Below are 14,901 nucleotides of genomic sequence, written 5' to 3'. Positions count from 1 at the left end.
CCCCCGCGCTGACGCAGCCTCCCTGCCTCCCAGGCCTCCATGAGTTCGACTCCCTGCACGACCCCGAAGTGAACGCCTTTCGCTCCAAGATGCGCCAGTTCTGCGAGGAGGCGGCGGCGCGGCGGCAGCAGCTGGGCTGGGAGGCTTGGCTGCAGTACAGCTTCCCGCTGCAGCTGGAGCCCTCGGCCCGGAGCTGGGGGGCCGGCACCCCGCGGGTTCCCAACCGGGCCCTCCTGGTCAACGTCAAATTTGAGGGCAGCGAGGTGAGCCCATGGCCCCTGCGGGGGACACTGGCCCGTCTGCAGTACCCGAGCTGCGGGGACATTTCCCCGTGAGACTTCCCAGCTCCCCCCCACCAGCACTTGGGTCCGCTGTCCTCCCGGTGGCACCGGCTGGGACTTGCAGGGCACCCATGCCTGCGAGGGGCCCGATGTCCCACCGGCCAAGTTGGACGAGGCCGAATGACCAGACGGCCTTGGTCATGGGTCCATTCATTCCTTCAGTAACTTTCTGGGCTGTCGGCCGTGTGCCTTCATCAGACTCTGCCTCACACTTGGCAGGGGCTGGGGGGCTCATTCCAGACAAACAGGCAGGGCCACCCTCTGCGTCCCAGAAGCCACGGGCCCTCTGCGAGGGTGGAGGGCTGACCCTCCCTCCTCCCCCTAGGAGAGCTTCACCTTCCAGGTGTCCAGCAAGGACGTGCCGTTGGCGCTGATGGCCTGTGCGCTCCGGAAGAAGGCCACGGTGTTCCGGCAGCCGCTGGTGGAGCAGCCCGAGGACTACACGCTGCAGGTGAACGGGAAGCACGAGTACCTGTACGGCAGCTACCCCCTCTGCCAGTTCCAGGTGAGGGCCGAGGTCTGGGAGGGGCCCTGCGCTCCCGGGGTCCCCAGGGCCCCAGGGCAGGGCCCGGCTGGTGGGGAGGAAACTGGGCCTTTGGGGGTCACCCAGCCCAGAGCGTCCCCTCGCTGGGCTGCCCTCCCCGGCGCCCCAAGGAGGGCTCCATCTTCAGGAAGTGGGTGGGGGCCAAAGGGTCAGCAGGAGAGGCCGGGAAGGCCTGGGATGGGCAGTGGGGGTATCGGGGAGTTCCCGGGGCTGAGGCATGGCTGGGCTGTCCCATCGGCCACTCAGTCTGCCCGCACCCCGCGTCACAGTACATCCGCAGCTGTCTGCACAGCGGGCTGACCCCCCACCTGACCATGGTGCACTCCTCCTCCATCCTCGCCATGCGGGACGAGCAGAGCGACCCCGCCCCCCAAGTCCAGAAACCACGCCCCAAACCACCCCCCATTCCCATGAAGAAGGTGAGCTGGTGCCTTCCCCCTCCCCCTCCAATCCCTTCCTCCCAGCTGTTGTCCAGCCCTAGAGCCTAGTTGCAACACTGAGGGCTGGGGGCCGCTTCAGGGCCCCTCATCTCATGCTCCTTGGTGGGTCGGTGTTGAGAGCTGGGCCTTGAACTTGGCCGTCCACCAGTGTGCGGGGGGCTGGAGGTGTTGTCTGAGCTTCCGGGGGCAGCCCCCAGGCCTGGCTCATGGGCTGCCCTTCTGTTCCTCCTGCCCCCTGCACTGGAGAGAGAGGCAGAAACGTCATGCCCAGCAGAGCTCGGGGGTCCTGGGGCACCTGCACGGCAGACTTTCTCGCAGATCGTGGTATCGTGGTATCATGGGTGGGCATCTAAGCCTTCTCACCAACCGGCAACACGCACCCCACCCACGAGTGGCCAGGGGCGCTAGCCACGGGAGCTTCCCCGGGATTCCTCTGCATTGACCACCCTGCTTCTCCCCCTCTGGCCCGCCTCAGCCTTCCTCCTTGTCCCTGTGGTCCCTGGAGCAGCCTTTCTGCGTGGAGCTGATTCAGGGCAGCAAAGTGAATGCCGATGAGCGGATGAAGGTGGGGGCTCCTGGGGCAGCGGGATGTTTTCTGCACAAACAGGGTGGCTGTGGTCTAGAGGGGTGCCAGAGGAAGAAGGGGGGGTCACATGAAAGCCACCTGACCACATTACCCAGCATCCCTGCCTGGGGTGGCTGTGAGCAGCTTCAAAACAGGAAGGGGGGAGGGGAGCTGGCTGGCCGGCCAGAGGCTAATTCGTAGAAACCAGGCTCAGTGAGTTCTGGGTATTTGAGTCGGGTGGAAGTTGTGGGGCCAGGCCCAGGGAGGTGGGAACAGCAGGGTCTGGGAGGTGACAGGTGCAGGAGAGGGGTGGCCCTGGCTGGGCCCCGGGGCCTTGGGACTCCCGGAGGCGTGCTGCCTGGACGCCTGGGGCCCAAGCCCATTTCGGGGGTCACACACCCCATCTCCCTGCGTCCCCAGGAGGTGCTTATTGTCTCATTTGTGGGACGTTACTCCTGGGTCCACGGAGGTTGGTCTGTTGGTGGAGCACGTTTTGTCGGGGTGATTTCACAGCAGGCAGGGCTGGGTTTCCCTGATGGCACCCTGGAGCCCCGGCTGGAGGCGGCTTTCTGGCTGGGCCCCCGAGGGCTGTCCGGGCGGAGCTGGAGGACACAGGGCAGGGGTGTTCTGGTGAAATGAAATCCTGCCTGCTCACGGGGCTCATCCGATTCTGAGCAGTGGAGGGAGCTCGCAGGTTTCAGAGCGAGAAGGACCCCTGGAGTTCCCAAACCCCAGTAGAGAAAATGAGGCCCGGAGCAGGGAAACGACATCCCTGGAGCCCCACAGAGTCGTGGGGAGCCCACGCATAGCCCATGGTGCCCTTCCCTTCACCCTGTGGCCCCTTGTCCCGCTCAAGCCGTCAGCTATCCCCCTTCGGTGCTGCTTTCTTCCGAGTGGCAAGTGGGATTCAGATCCATGGGAGATGAAGACGTTTCAGGAGATTTGAGCCTTAGGTGGGTGGGGAGCCTCGGAGGGGCAAGGGAGGCAGGCGTCTGGCACCTGGCCCGACACCTGTGCCTCTCCCAGCTGGTGGTGCAGGCCGGGCTCTTCCATGGCAATGAGACGCTGTGCAAGACGGTGTCCAGCTCGGAGGTGAGCGTGTGCTCCGAGCCCGTGTGGAAACAGCGGCTGGAGTTTGACATCAACATCTGTGACCTGCCTCGCATGGCCCGTCTCTGCTTTGCACTTTACGCCGTGATTGAGAAGGCCAAGAAGGCTCGCTCCACCAAGAAGAAGTCCAAGAAGGCGGTGGGTGGGACTGGCTGGGAGGCTGGGGCCAGGCCCCCGGGAGCTGGCGTGCTGTGGCCCAGGGCCACCCCCCCCCCCGCCCCCCCCCCCCCCCCCCCCCGTCCTCTCCCAGCAGGGGTGCACCCCGGGGATGGGGGATAGGGGCGACCCTGCCTCCGTACACTCCACCTCCCATTCTGGCCACCATCCTTGCCATGTGACAGCTCTGGGTCTCAGGGCTGATGGGCAGGGGTGGACTTGGGGGCACCTGGGGAACCTGGAGGCCGCTCTCTGGGCTGGAAGGACAGACACATCGTCCTCACAGGGAGCAGGGTGTCTTGAGTCAGCTGCCAGCGGGGAATGAATGGGGGTTGGGGACTGAGTCACCAGGCCCAGGATGTGACTGGCCACTGAGCCACACCGACTTACCCCACTGCCGAGCTGGGCCAGCCGTCTGGGGCTGGTGTGGTTGGCTTGGGGGTTTCTCGAGAAACCCGAAGTAGGGATGCCTCTGGGAGCAGAAGGGAGCCGAGAGGCGGCTGACGGTGCTTGCTTCCTCCCAGGGAGTCTGGGTGAGGGCAGGGAAGCTCGGCCTGAAGGCGACGGCCGTCTTGCCAGTGAGCGAGCCGAGCCTCTGCGGCTGCTGGCCCTGACCTGCCCGTGGTCTTTCCCAGGACTGCCCCATTGCCTGGGCCAACCTCATGCTGTTTGACTACAAGGACCAGCTCAAGACCGGTGAATGCTGCCTATACATGTGGCCGTCTGTCCCAGGTCCGTCCAGGCGGAAGGGAGAGGTGTGGGGGAGCGCGCTTCTGGAGGGGGGCATTCCCCAGGCAACTCCCATCTGTCCCTGTGTCCAGACGAGAAAGGGGAGCTGCTGAACCCCGCGGGAACAGTGCGGAGCAACCCCAACACGGAGAGCGCTGCGGCCCTTGTCATCTGCCTCCCTGAGGTGGCCCCCTACCCCGTGTACTACCCCACCCTGGACAAGGTCAGCGCCCTCGCCTTCCAGGGTCTGCGATGGTCCAGAGGCCATGGGGCTCAGGATGACTGTTCTTGACTCCACCTCTGGGCTTCCCGCCACCCATCCCCTGAGTTGCCCAGGGCTGGGGCTTGGTCAGCACGCACAGTTGGGGACTTCCTTGATGCTCCAGAACCCCCATTGTGCTCTAGAACAGTGGTCCTCGGTCAGGGCCCCGTGGCTCCCGAGGGGACTTGGGGCAAGGTTCAGAGACCCTTTTGGTGGTCATAGTTGGTGGGAGAGATGCTCCTGGTGTCTGTGAGGTGGAGGCCGGGGATGCTGGGCACAGGACAGCGCTCACCCCAAGGTCAGGGGTGCTGAGGGGTTGACACACACCCTCTGCCCTCCATCCCACATCCCGGGGGGGCCCTGCCAGGGCTGGCCCAGGGTCCGGGTCCCGGCTGACATGGAGCCGCTCATTGCAGATTCTGGAGCTGGGGCGGCACGGGGAGCACGGGCGCTTCAGTGAGGAGGAGGTGAGCCCGGGGTGGGTGGGGGCGGGGGGCAGTGGGGTACCTGGCTGGGCCGCAGCTCACCCTGCCTGCCCCCCTCAGCAGCTACAGCTGCGGGAGATCCTGGAGCGCCGTGGGTCCGGGGAGCTGTACGAGCACGAGAAGGACCTGGTGTGGAAGATGCGGCACGAGATCCAGGAGCGCTTCCCCGAGGCGCTGGCCCGCCTGCTGCTGGTCACCAAGTGGAACAAGCATGAGGATGTGGCCCAGGTGGGGGCAGGGGCCGGGCTTGTGTGCGGAGGGGAGGGCCTCTTGCCCAGCGGCACCTTGACGGCCATCGGGCTCCCCCAGATGCTCTACCTGCTGTGTTCCTGGCCCGAGCTGCCCGTCCTGAGCGCCCTGGAGCTGCTGGACTTCAGCTTCCCCGACCGCCACGTGGGCTCCTTCGCCATCAAGTCTCTGCGGAAGCTGACGTGAGTCCCGCGGCCTCCGGGCTCCTGGCGCGGGCGGTTCGGTGGCTTGTACCCTGGCGGGTGGAGCCCGTGCTGGTGGCGGGGGGTGTGGCGGGGAGGACTGCTGGGGCCTGGGGTCTGCTCCGGTGAGGCCGGCCTCCCTTCTCCGCAGGGACGACGAGCTTTTCCAGTACCTGCTGCAGCTGGTGCAGGTGCTCAAGTACGAATCCTACCTCGACTGCGAGCTGACCAAGTTCCTGCTGGACCGGGCGCTGGCCAACCGCAAGATCGGCCACTTCCTCTTCTGGCACCTCCGGTAGCGCACCCCGCGGGCCCCCCCCACCCCGGCCTGCCGGCTCCGGTCCCCCCCCGGGCCGTGGCCCTGCCAGGCCGCCGCTCAGCCGTCCCTCCCTCCCTCCAGCTCCGAGATGCACGTGCCCTCCGTGGCCCTGCGCTTCGGCCTCATCATGGAGGCCTACTGCAGGGGCAGCACCCACCACATGAAGGTGCTGATGAAGCAGGTGAGGCGCGAGACTCGGAGCCCCGCCCCCTCCGGGCCTCCCGCCCCCTCCGGGCCTCCCGCGGGCGCCTACAGCCCGGGTCTCCCTGCAGGGCGAGGCGCTGAGCAAGCTGAAGGCCCTCAATGACTTCGTCAAAGTGAGCTCCCAGAAGACCACCAAGCCCCAGACCAAGGAGCTGATGCACCTGTGCCTGCGCCAGGAGACCTACCTGGAGGCCCTGTCCCACCTGCAGTCCCCGCTGGACCCCAGCACGCTGCTGGCGGAAGTCTGGTGAGCCCCGCGCCCCGCCCCGCCCGAGGCCCGGCGGGCGGCGCGCTCCCCGCTCACTGCTCTCCGCCCGCAGCGTGGAGCAGTGCACCTTCATGGACTCCAAGATGAAGCCGCTGTGGGTGATGTACAGCAACGAGGAGGCGGGCAGCGACGGCAGCGTGGGCATCATCTTCAAGAACGGGGACGGTGAGCCGGCGGGCGGGGGGAGCTCTGCGGAGGCCGTGCCCTCCCCCCCAACCAGGGAGGTGGGCTGAGGAGGTGGGGTCCTGGCACTCTGCGGCCTGGGCCTGGCTGGGCGTGCAGAGCCCGCCAGAAGCTCCTGCTTTTCCTTCCCGGGGCCGCTGCCCAGACCTCCGCCAGGACATGCTGACGCTTCAGATGATCCAGCTCATGGATGTTCTGTGGAAGCAGGAGGGGCTGGACCTGAGGTGAGAGGCCGTCCTGTCATCCGCTTGTCCTGGCTGCAGGCCTGGGACCCTGTCCCTTTGGAGGCGTCCCCTGTCAAAGCCAGCACGGCCACCTCCGCTGGGAAAGGGGTTGCTCGAAGAAGAGCGGAGACCGGTTTACGTTGGGGCCAAGGGAGGCGATAGGGCCGTAGAGGGGCGGTGGGGGAGGGCAGGCCTGGCCCTCAGCATCGGTCTCGCCCCCTTGTTTCCTTTGCCCCACGCGTCCCGTGCCGCCTGCCCTGTCTTGGGAAGCGGTGGCATCCTCTTCCAGACCACCTGGGTTTCTCTGAACAAACATGAGCTCAGTCAAAGTGCCGCCGTTTCTTCTGTGCATCTTGGCTGCTGGGGCTGATCTCTGCCGGGAGCCTCCCCCAGAGTCCAGGCATCCAGGACTCCTCCCCGGCACCTCTCTCCTCCCTCGCAGCATCTCCTGGGGCTGTTGTGGCTGTACTGAGCTCCTCTGGGCGGGGGGGGGGGGGGGGGGGGGGGGGGGGGGGGGGGGGGGAGTGGGGGGGTGGGGGGTGGAGTGTCGAGCCACCCAAGGGACAGCCTGTGACCTGGGCATTTCCCTGCCCCCCCCCCCCAGGATGACCCCGTACGGCTGCCTCTCCACCGGGGACCGCACGGGCCTCATCGAGGTGGTGCTTCGCTCCGACACCATCGCCAACATCCAGCTGAACAAAAGCAACATGGCAGCCACAGCCGCCTTCAACAAGGACGCGCTGCTTAACTGGCTCAAGTCCAAGAACCCTGGGTAGGCTCTGGGCCCCGGGGACAGAGGCCTCTCCTTTCCGAAAGCTGCCGGTTAGGAGTCAAGGGTGAGGGGCAGGGCCCTTGACAGTCCCCATGGCTTCGTGGCTCAGCGGAGGACCAGGTCTGCTCTGTTGGGGCGGGGCAGGTCCCCCTTCCCCCAGGGGCCAGTTAACTGTCAGGGACGTGAAACCACCAGCAGATGCTGCGGGCCGCCGACCTGCAGCTTGAGCTGGCTGAGCGGAGCCGTTCTCTGGCCTTGAACCACTCATGCAACTGTGCGCAGCTGGTTGCTTGGCTGGCCTGGCTGGCCCGAGTCCCGCGTCTCCGTGTGGCCCCCCCACCAACGTGAGTGCACCGGCCTTGGCTCCCTTCCCCGGGAACAGGTTAGTTGGACAGCTGCCAGGTGTCCGGAGGCCGAGGCTGTGGGAGGAGCCCGACACGGCTTCCTCCCTGTCCCGTTGGCCCCAGCGCACTATTAGGCCAGATTCAAGGGGAGGGGACATAGACCCACCTTTTGGTAGAAGTTGCTGGGAAATGGCGTGGCCCTGGTTGGTCATCCCCCTTCCCACCAACGCCCACACAGGGAGGCCTTGGATCGCGCCATCGAGGAGTTCACCCTCTCCTGTGCCGGCTACTGTGTGGCCACTTACGTGCTGGGCATCGGTGATCGGCACAGCGACAACATCATGATCCGTGAGAACGGGCAGGTAGGGGCAGAGTCTGCGGCGGGGTGGGTGGCGGCCCCGGCCCTCCCCGCCTTCCCTCCCTCCTGGCACCCCCTTCCCCGACCCGGGCCCTGTCTTCTCTGACCGCTCGTCCTTCCCTCTTCTTAGCTCTTCCACATTGATTTTGGCCACTTTCTGGGGAATTTCAAGACCAAGTTTGGAATCAACCGTGAGCGAGTCCCGTTCATCCTCACTTACGACTTTGTGCACGTGATCCAGCAGGGGAAGACGAACAACAGTGAGAAATTTGAAAGGTGAGGGTGCTCAGGAGGGCGGGGGGGGGGGGGGAGGGGGAGAGGGCGGGCCATGGCCGGGCTCAGGGTGCGGTCCTGCAGGAAAAGGTGGGGGGTGCGGTGGTCAGTGGGAGTGGGGGCGGTTTCCAGGGCACGAGCAGGGTGGGAATGGCGGGGAGCACTCGGAGCCCCGCCCCCCACCTCCCTGCATGCCCTGCAGATTCCGGGGTTACTGCGAACGCGCCTACACCATCCTGCGGCGCCACGGGCTGCTGTTCCTCCACCTCTTTGCCCTGATGCGGGCCGCTGGCCTGCCTGAGCTCAGCTGCTCCAAGGACATCCAGTATCTCAAGGTAAAGGCCAGAGGGCCCTCCTGGGCAGCCCCGCCTGCCCCCGAGTCCCCAAGGCCTGCCTGTGAGCACAGCGGACCCTACGGGGCACTCCCCGCGCGGGTTCCTCAGGCCTCCCGTGACCCCGGACCCCACGGGGCACTTCCTGTGCGGGTTCCTCAGGCCACTTGTGACCCAGCCACGGGGCCTGGTGGCGTCAGCCTGGTCCTGTTGCCAGTGTGTCGGGACCTCCCTTGGCCCACCCTCTTGTCCTGCACAGGCTGTGGTGGTCCCAGGCAGGAGGGCGGGATTAGATGCCTTCCTGCTTCATTTAAAGATGCTTTGCCCTTATGGTGAGTGCTGTGAAGTGTGTAAACCTGGCAATTCACAGACCTGTACCCCTGGGGATAAAAATACATTATATGTTTAAAAAAAAATAAGAAATAAATAAAAAATTAAAAAAAAGATGCTTTGCCCTCCCTTGGCTTTTTGGTGTGGGAGAAGCTGGGGGTCAGGGGGCGGTTGGGCACGACGGACGAGCCCCTCTTTGGTGCCTGGTTCGTGCAGAATGATGCTGCCCCCCCCCCACCCCCCCGCCCAAAGTTCATTTCCAGTGCAGCCGCTGAGGCTGCCTGTCCCACTCCAGGGGCTTTGGGGGCCGTGGTGCCTGGCTGGAGTTGGTATCTTCCTTGGCAGGTGGGTCAGGAGGCCCATCATGGTTTGGGATCAGAACAGAGAGCTTTTCCAGGGGAGACGCTGGTGGCGGTCTCTTCCTGCAACCATATTCAGGGCAGGGGGTGGGGCGGTCCCCCTCCTTGGGGATGCGCTCACTGATCTGTTTTGCCTCAGGACTCTCTGGCCTTGGGAAAGACGGAGGAGGAGGCCCTGAAGCACTTCCGGGTGAAGTTCAACGAAGCCCTGCGAGAGAGCTGGAAGACCAAAGTGAACTGGCTGGCCCACAACGTGTCCAAGGACAATCGGCAATAGCGGCCCGCGAGCCGCCATCGCGGGCTCCGGGCTCCGGGCACCCAGCACCCTCGACCGTCCTTTGGGGCCGAGAAGCCTGAATGGAACCCCACGGGCGAAAACCTACACACTGCCTTTTGTTTACACTGGTTATTTATTTATGACTTGAAATGTTTCAGGAGCTAAACAGCCATAAATGGAAATGCATCCTTTGTGCAGGGGGGAGGGGCGCCGTCCTCCAGTGCCCCTGATCCGAGCCCCGGGCTCTGAAGGGGAGACACTGTGAGTCGGGCCCCTCCAAGGCTGCGTCTTGCTAAGGACTGGCACCCCGAGTCTTCCAGCTGGTGAATTGGAACTCAGCCAAGACTGCTCTCCGCGCCGCCACCGGGAAGCCTGCCTTCTTCCTGGGCTCTGGCTGGGCTGCACGGGGCTTGGCGCCTGGCGGTCGCCCTGGTGACAGGGCACCCACGACTCTGTGCCCCCGCCACCTTCATGCTCTCCACTGACTGAGCGCCGGCAGCTCCCAGAGGAAGCCTGGGCACCCTCTAAATTCAGGGATGCTTGCTTTCCACTTTTAAAATGACTCTTGGGTACGGGAATCCTCTCATCTCTCTGCTGTAAAGCGATTTTGTTTGCGGGTAAGAAAGAAAATAGCCAAACTACTCACTGAACCTAGATGGCTCAGAATGGCCTCAGCCCCATAAAGCTTAATATATGCTGGTCCTCAAGACACTCGAAAGATGGGAGCTTGGTTTGCATGCCGCCGTGGGTCAAGGCGAGCGCAGGTCCGAGTACTCTGTGCAGAGTTACCTGTCTCCTGCCTTGGAAAGCAGGTTTTGAGGACGGGAGGGCTTGATCTCTAAAACTCCCCCCTTTAGCCTGCTTGCGCAACAGCTCTCAGAACCGCGAGGCCGGTCGGTGATGGAATGTCTGTCTCTGACGGGACTTGGCTTGAAGCAGCTCAGGTTTTGCCTTCGGTGGACCTGAAGAGCTCTAGAAAAGCCAGCTTCCTGCGCCTCTCCCGGCCGTCTGAGGCCGTCTCTGGAGAGGGGGCTGAGAACCTGGTCTTCTCGAAGCCCACGGGTGAGCCTAACGTTAGCCGCCACCTTGGGCCCCGCCTAGCTCCATGACTGGTCTCTCAAAGGCCTGGCAAGGCCTGGCAGAGCCAGGAGCGGCTGCCCTCTGGACCACCTTCAGTCAGAAGCAGCCAGAAGCAGAGAGTGCTGCCCACAGAACACCACTGGCCACACTCTTGTCCCCAGCGAAGTGCTGAACTCACTCGCCCGCCTCACCGGTTTGGAAATAGGAGAAGCCGAGTGTATGTCTCTATGTTATTTATTTAAACGAGTCTCTGCTTCCTGGCATTCTGGTTTGGGTACACAGCCTGTGTGCCTGGAGAAAAGAGTATTTTCTGTTTTTTTTTTTTTTTTTTTTTTAAGTCTTTTAATGTTTCTGTATGGGGAAGGTGAGTTCAACACAACCGGTGTGTGTGTTGAAGACCAGCACTCTGAAGCCTTGAGGGGAGAGGTAAAAGCTTACTAAAAGAAATAAAGGCCTTTTTATGTTGTGTTCTCAGGTCAAAAAAATAAATAAATAAATAAACAAAAAAAGCAAGCGGATGCAGGATTGAAACAAAGGCAGGACCAAACCTGACACACGCTGTCACTGGAGTTAGAACCGGCACTTTATTGTAGTGTACACACGTTCTGACCTCGGCAATATACACATCCGGAAAGCGATCCGCGCGGAGCCCGCGCCAGCCTCTAGCATTGTCTACACGGAGCGGCTACAGTGACAGTACGCGGAGGACGGCCACACACGACGCAGGACAGCCGCAGTGTCCTCGGAACTAGCAGTTATGATCACAGGATTCAAAATGATTTTCCCCCAGTTTTAGAAATCTAAAATTTTACATGAAAATTAAAAACAAAGTGCCGTAGGGTAGTTTTAGCTCAGGACTTGTCCTTTCCTTCTCCGTCCCTGCGAGGCCGAGCAGCAGCGCTCCCCACTCCCGGGGACCGGGGCTTCCCTCGGGGGGCTGTTGGGGGGAAGCCAGCACTCTGCCTTCGGGCCAAGAGCGTCCTTGGAGTGCGTCTGTCCTCGGGCGTTCTCAGTACAGGCCACTTGGGCCTGTTCTGCCTCCACACCAAGCGGCCAGACGCTGCGCCCCGCCCGTCCGCACACTCACCAGCAGGGCCACGGACGTCTAGGAGGTGAGCGTCGGAGGCTGAGCCCGAGGAGTCCAGCTTCCTGCGCGAGGAGCTGCCGGCCGCCCCGGCACGCCCACCCCGCTGCCACGCCAGAAATGGGTAAAATCCCACAGAAAAGGCCTGGCCGTTTCCAGCCTCCAGAGAGGGGTTCCCGATCCAGTGCTCTCCTGCTGAGCAGTGCAGGCTGGTTGTGGGGGGCAAGTCCGTGTGCCCTCCACTGCCTGGCCGCCGGCCGAGGGGGTGCACCCGGCAAAGACAGCGGGGCAGGGCCCTCTCCTTTCGGGGTGGGGGGTGGGGTGGGCAGGAGCCCGGGGGGCGGGGGTGTCTCCTGTGCTGTGATTCAAGCTTCACTTTGCATGCCGGTCCTGGGTCACGCTAGCATGGAGGACATGAGGAATCCCAGTTTATTTACAAAATATTAAAAAGTTCATCTACATATTAACCCCCACTCTGCCATTTTATACATGCACTAGTTTGGAAAAAATAAAAACTTAAAAAAAAAAAAAGAAAACAGGATTACGAGGTGGGAGTAAGCAATTTTAACCCTTTGTCAACGAGTCCGGTCATTGCAGCTTTTCCGGGGGCGCGAGGGGGCCGCGCAGAGCGAGCCGCAGGGAGCGCGTCAGCTCCCCACACAGCTTCGGGGCGGTCTGGGTGGAGGGCGGGGGGCCTACACACCAAGCACAGGCGGATGGTCAGCGATGGGGAGGGTCTGCAGACCTACTGGCCAGAATGACTTTGTACACCGTGGACCCTTGGGGCTGGGAGGACAGACGACAGCAGGGTCTCCTGAAGCAGCAGGGAGGCGACGGGGTGTGCGGCCTCGAGGCTCAGTAGCTGAGGGTAGAGTCGTCCCACTCCAGCTGCTGCTGCCTGTTCACGTTCTGCTGGTCCCCGTGCTCCCCGTCCTCCTCCTCGCTGCTTTCTGACTCCGCGCTGGTAATGTCATCCTCTTCCTCCCCATCCTCGCTCTCCTCTTCCTCTTCCTCTTCCTCCTCCTCCTCGCTGCTGTGCTGGTCCTCGTACGTCTGACAAAGAGACAGCATGGGAACCAAGCCCGGGGCCCCCTTCTCTGTGCACAAGCCAAGTGTCCACGGAGGTTCACCCTCCAGGAGCCGCAGAGGAAGGGAACTCCCCGCGTCACACTCCACGCCGAGAGAGGGCTGGTCTATTCTGGAAGTGACCTCATCCCAGATGCAAGGGAAAGTGCAGCTCTGGTCGCCACCCACGGGGTCCGTCACAGGCAGGGAGTGTGTTTCTCCCCCGACGGGGGTGGCAAGAGCCAGGATAAGGCCTCTCTGGGCCCTCAGTTTGCCCACCTGAAGAATGGGGACACCTGCACCTCACCAACTTGTCACGTGACTCACGTGACATTTAAGCCACATAAACGCGGAGGTGCCATGGCCATGTGGCTTCTCTGGGGCACGTGTCACGTTGGTTCTGGCCTGCAGGGGCGTGTAGTCGCAGGGGCCGCCTGCCGGCACCTACCTCCATGGGGTTTACGGTGATGGTCAAGGCAGAGTCGTCCCAGTCCATCTCGTTCTCCTTCCCGGTGTCCTGGTCCCGCATGGTCCGCCGGTGAGCAGCCCGGATCCGGAACACGCCCAGGATAATCATGAAGACCAGGAAGCTGACACACACCACGATGACCACCGTGGCGGTACTGGGGACAACTGCAACCGAGGGGAGACAGGCCGGTGAGGCTGGCACCTGCCCCTGAGCCCCATGCACACATAGCGGCTTTGACCCCAGAGAACAGGAAGAAATGGGAGGAAAGTCTCAGCACAGGTTTCCAGCCCTGCGCTGGCCCCTGGCTGCCCTGCTGGAGCTTTCATCCCTCGAGGGAGGCACAGAATCACGGAGCCCCGCCGGGGCTGCTCAGACTGGGGGCTGGGCTTCCAGCAGGACGCGGGAGGGCATCCCCCACCAGGACCGACGCGGATGGCCCTGCTTCTGCCCGCAGTCCTACCTGCGAAGGGGTGGGGGCTGGCCAGGTTGTGCCCTGAGAGGTCGACGAAGGCATGGTGCTCCGGGTGCACGAACTGGGGCTGTGCGGCCATGTGGCTGGCATGCTCCATGGGGCTAGCCGCGGGGATGACGTTCACCTGCACCAGAGACACACGCAGCAGCCTGGACCTGGCCCAGCGGCAGAAACGCAGTTCAGAAGCTACTGGGACTAGTGCGACTCAAAGGGTTCCTGGACCCACACTGCTAAGCCGATGAGATGAGAACAGAGAAAAATCGAGGCTCAGCTCTCAGAAACCGTCCTAACTGCCTGGTACTGTCAGTGATCCCAGAAACAGGACGCTGTTCTAGTGAGTCCTTTTTATTGTATTCCGTAAAAGACCAGAAAAACCACCACTGGTGTCCGCTGCAGCTCATTCGAGAAGCCCTGGCATAGCCCATTTCCCCGCTTTCCCCCAAAACCACAGCCACGTGAGAAAGAACAAATCAGAACCATTGGTTTCCTTCCAAATCTGTTAGCTTTTGGCTCAAACAAAACCCTCATCGATTCCTCAGCACCGAGACATCAGCACTTGGCTGCTCTGAGGTCACCATGCAGACCTTCGACTGCTGAGAGTAACTCTGGGCCCGTTTTCCCCAGACCACAGAAGCCCTGAGTGAGGAAGGGGCTGCTGTCCAGGCCTGTGGAAGACGTCCGAGCAGGGTGAGCTCTGTGACCACCGTGCCATGAGGTGCCACCACGAGGCTCAGCAGACAGCATAGCACTCCTCTCCCCGGGGCGGCCCCACGCCGGGACCCCTCTCCCTGGGGCCAGCAGTCTGCAGAGAATCTTCGGTTCCTTGGGAACTGCTCTGTCTCAAGCAGCGTCAAATCTCACCAAACCACCTTGGCTCTACTCACGAGGTATCACCTGCCTCTAGTTCTTCCACCCCCTTCCAGAGGCCCCTCAGACGCCCATGAGCAGGACGCCGGCGGCCCCCCGGCTCGCCCAAACCCGCGCGGGTCTAACCTGCAGCAGCCCCCAGGCCGGGAGAGCCTAGCGCACTTGGATGCACCCCAACAGGTGCCTCACGGATGCTCCGAACATGGGGCCATAGGGGGGCGCCCAATCACCCACCTCCACCTGAAACTCGTTGCTGACGTAGCGGCCATTGAGCTCCGAGCAGACGAGCTTGAACTTCCGGTCCAGCAGGGACCTGGTGTGCCAGTTCCGGTAGCGCAGGAGGCGCAGCACCTCTTCGTAGCTGGCCATGGTGTCCACACCTGTGGGGACAGGGGAAGAAGGTGGCCTACTGGCTGGGGTCAAAGCCACGGTCTAGGGAGGCCGAAGTCAGGCCCGGGGCCGGCTGGACCAAGCGGGCGCGCGTGTCCCGCTGCAGGGGGTGGGGAGCCTTCCCGTGCCTCACTGCCAGCCCCTCGCAAGGACAGAAGTAGGGCAATG

General features: G+C 63.1%; 2 protein-coding genes across 12 annotated transcripts in view; one reads left to right on the top strand and one right to left on the bottom strand.

Annotated features, from left to right (window-relative positions):
• PIK3CD (phosphatidylinositol-4,5-bisphosphate 3-kinase catalytic subunit delta) overlaps nt 1-10,823 on the top strand; it is a 50,057-nt gene extending 39,234 nt beyond the window's left edge. For 4 of the 8 annotated variants that reach the window (XM_046011854.1, XM_046011858.1, XM_046011850.1 and 1 more), the window contains 19 exons: nt 34-263; nt 667-846; nt 1,155-1,304; nt 1,801-1,890; nt 2,917-3,138; nt 3,792-3,888; nt 3,978-4,108; nt 4,564-4,614; nt 4,693-5,063; nt 5,215-5,358; nt 5,464-5,563; nt 5,655-5,833; nt 5,907-6,019; nt 6,183-6,261; nt 6,866-7,033; nt 7,616-7,739; nt 7,866-8,011; nt 8,211-8,343; nt 9,169-10,823. In XM_046011854.1, coding sequence (XP_045867810.1) covers nt 34-263; nt 667-846; nt 1,155-1,304; nt 1,801-1,890; nt 2,917-3,138; nt 3,792-3,888; nt 3,978-4,108; nt 4,564-4,614; nt 4,693-5,063; nt 5,215-5,358; nt 5,464-5,563; nt 5,655-5,833; nt 5,907-6,019; nt 6,183-6,261; nt 6,866-7,033; nt 7,616-7,739; nt 7,866-8,011; nt 8,211-8,343; nt 9,169-9,306 — 2,846 coding nt within the window. In that variant the 3' untranslated portion in view covers nt 9,307-10,823. Of the gene's footprint in view, nt 1-33; nt 264-666; nt 847-1,154; nt 1,305-1,800; nt 1,891-1,934; nt 2,844-2,916; nt 3,139-3,791; nt 3,889-3,977; nt 4,109-4,563; nt 4,615-4,692; nt 5,064-5,214; nt 5,359-5,463; nt 5,564-5,654; nt 5,834-5,906; nt 6,020-6,182; nt 6,262-6,865; nt 7,034-7,615; nt 7,740-7,865; nt 8,012-8,210; nt 8,344-9,168 lie in introns of those variants that run through there. The other 4 variants (XM_046011881.1, XM_046011874.1, XM_046011869.1 and 1 more) reach the window with 4 other exon arrangements.
• Nucleotides 10,824-10,951: 128 nt separating this feature from the next.
• CLSTN1 (calsyntenin 1) overlaps nt 10,952-14,901 on the bottom strand; it is a 79,389-nt gene continuing 75,439 nt past the window's right edge. For all 4 annotated transcript variants that reach the window (XM_046011895.1, XM_046011912.1, XM_046011903.1 and 1 more), the window contains 4 exons: nt 14,578-14,723; nt 13,465-13,600; nt 12,984-13,168; nt 10,952-12,523 (listed from right to left, as the gene is read on the bottom strand). In XM_046011895.1, coding sequence (XP_045867851.1) covers nt 12,326-12,523; nt 12,984-13,168; nt 13,465-13,600; nt 14,578-14,723 — 665 coding nt within the window. In that variant the 3' untranslated portion in view covers nt 10,952-12,325. The remainder of the gene's footprint in view (nt 12,524-12,983; nt 13,169-13,464; nt 13,601-14,577; nt 14,724-14,901) is intronic.

The sequence above is a fragment of the Meles meles genome, chromosome 1 (assembly GCF_922984935.1).
Source record: "Meles meles chromosome 1, mMelMel3.1 paternal haplotype, whole genome shotgun sequence".
Classification (NCBI taxonomy): Eukaryota; Metazoa; Chordata; class Mammalia; order Carnivora; family Mustelidae; genus Meles; species Meles meles.
The sequence above is the reverse complement of the archived record's forward strand: the minus strand, read 5'-3'. Positions and strand labels throughout refer to the sequence as shown.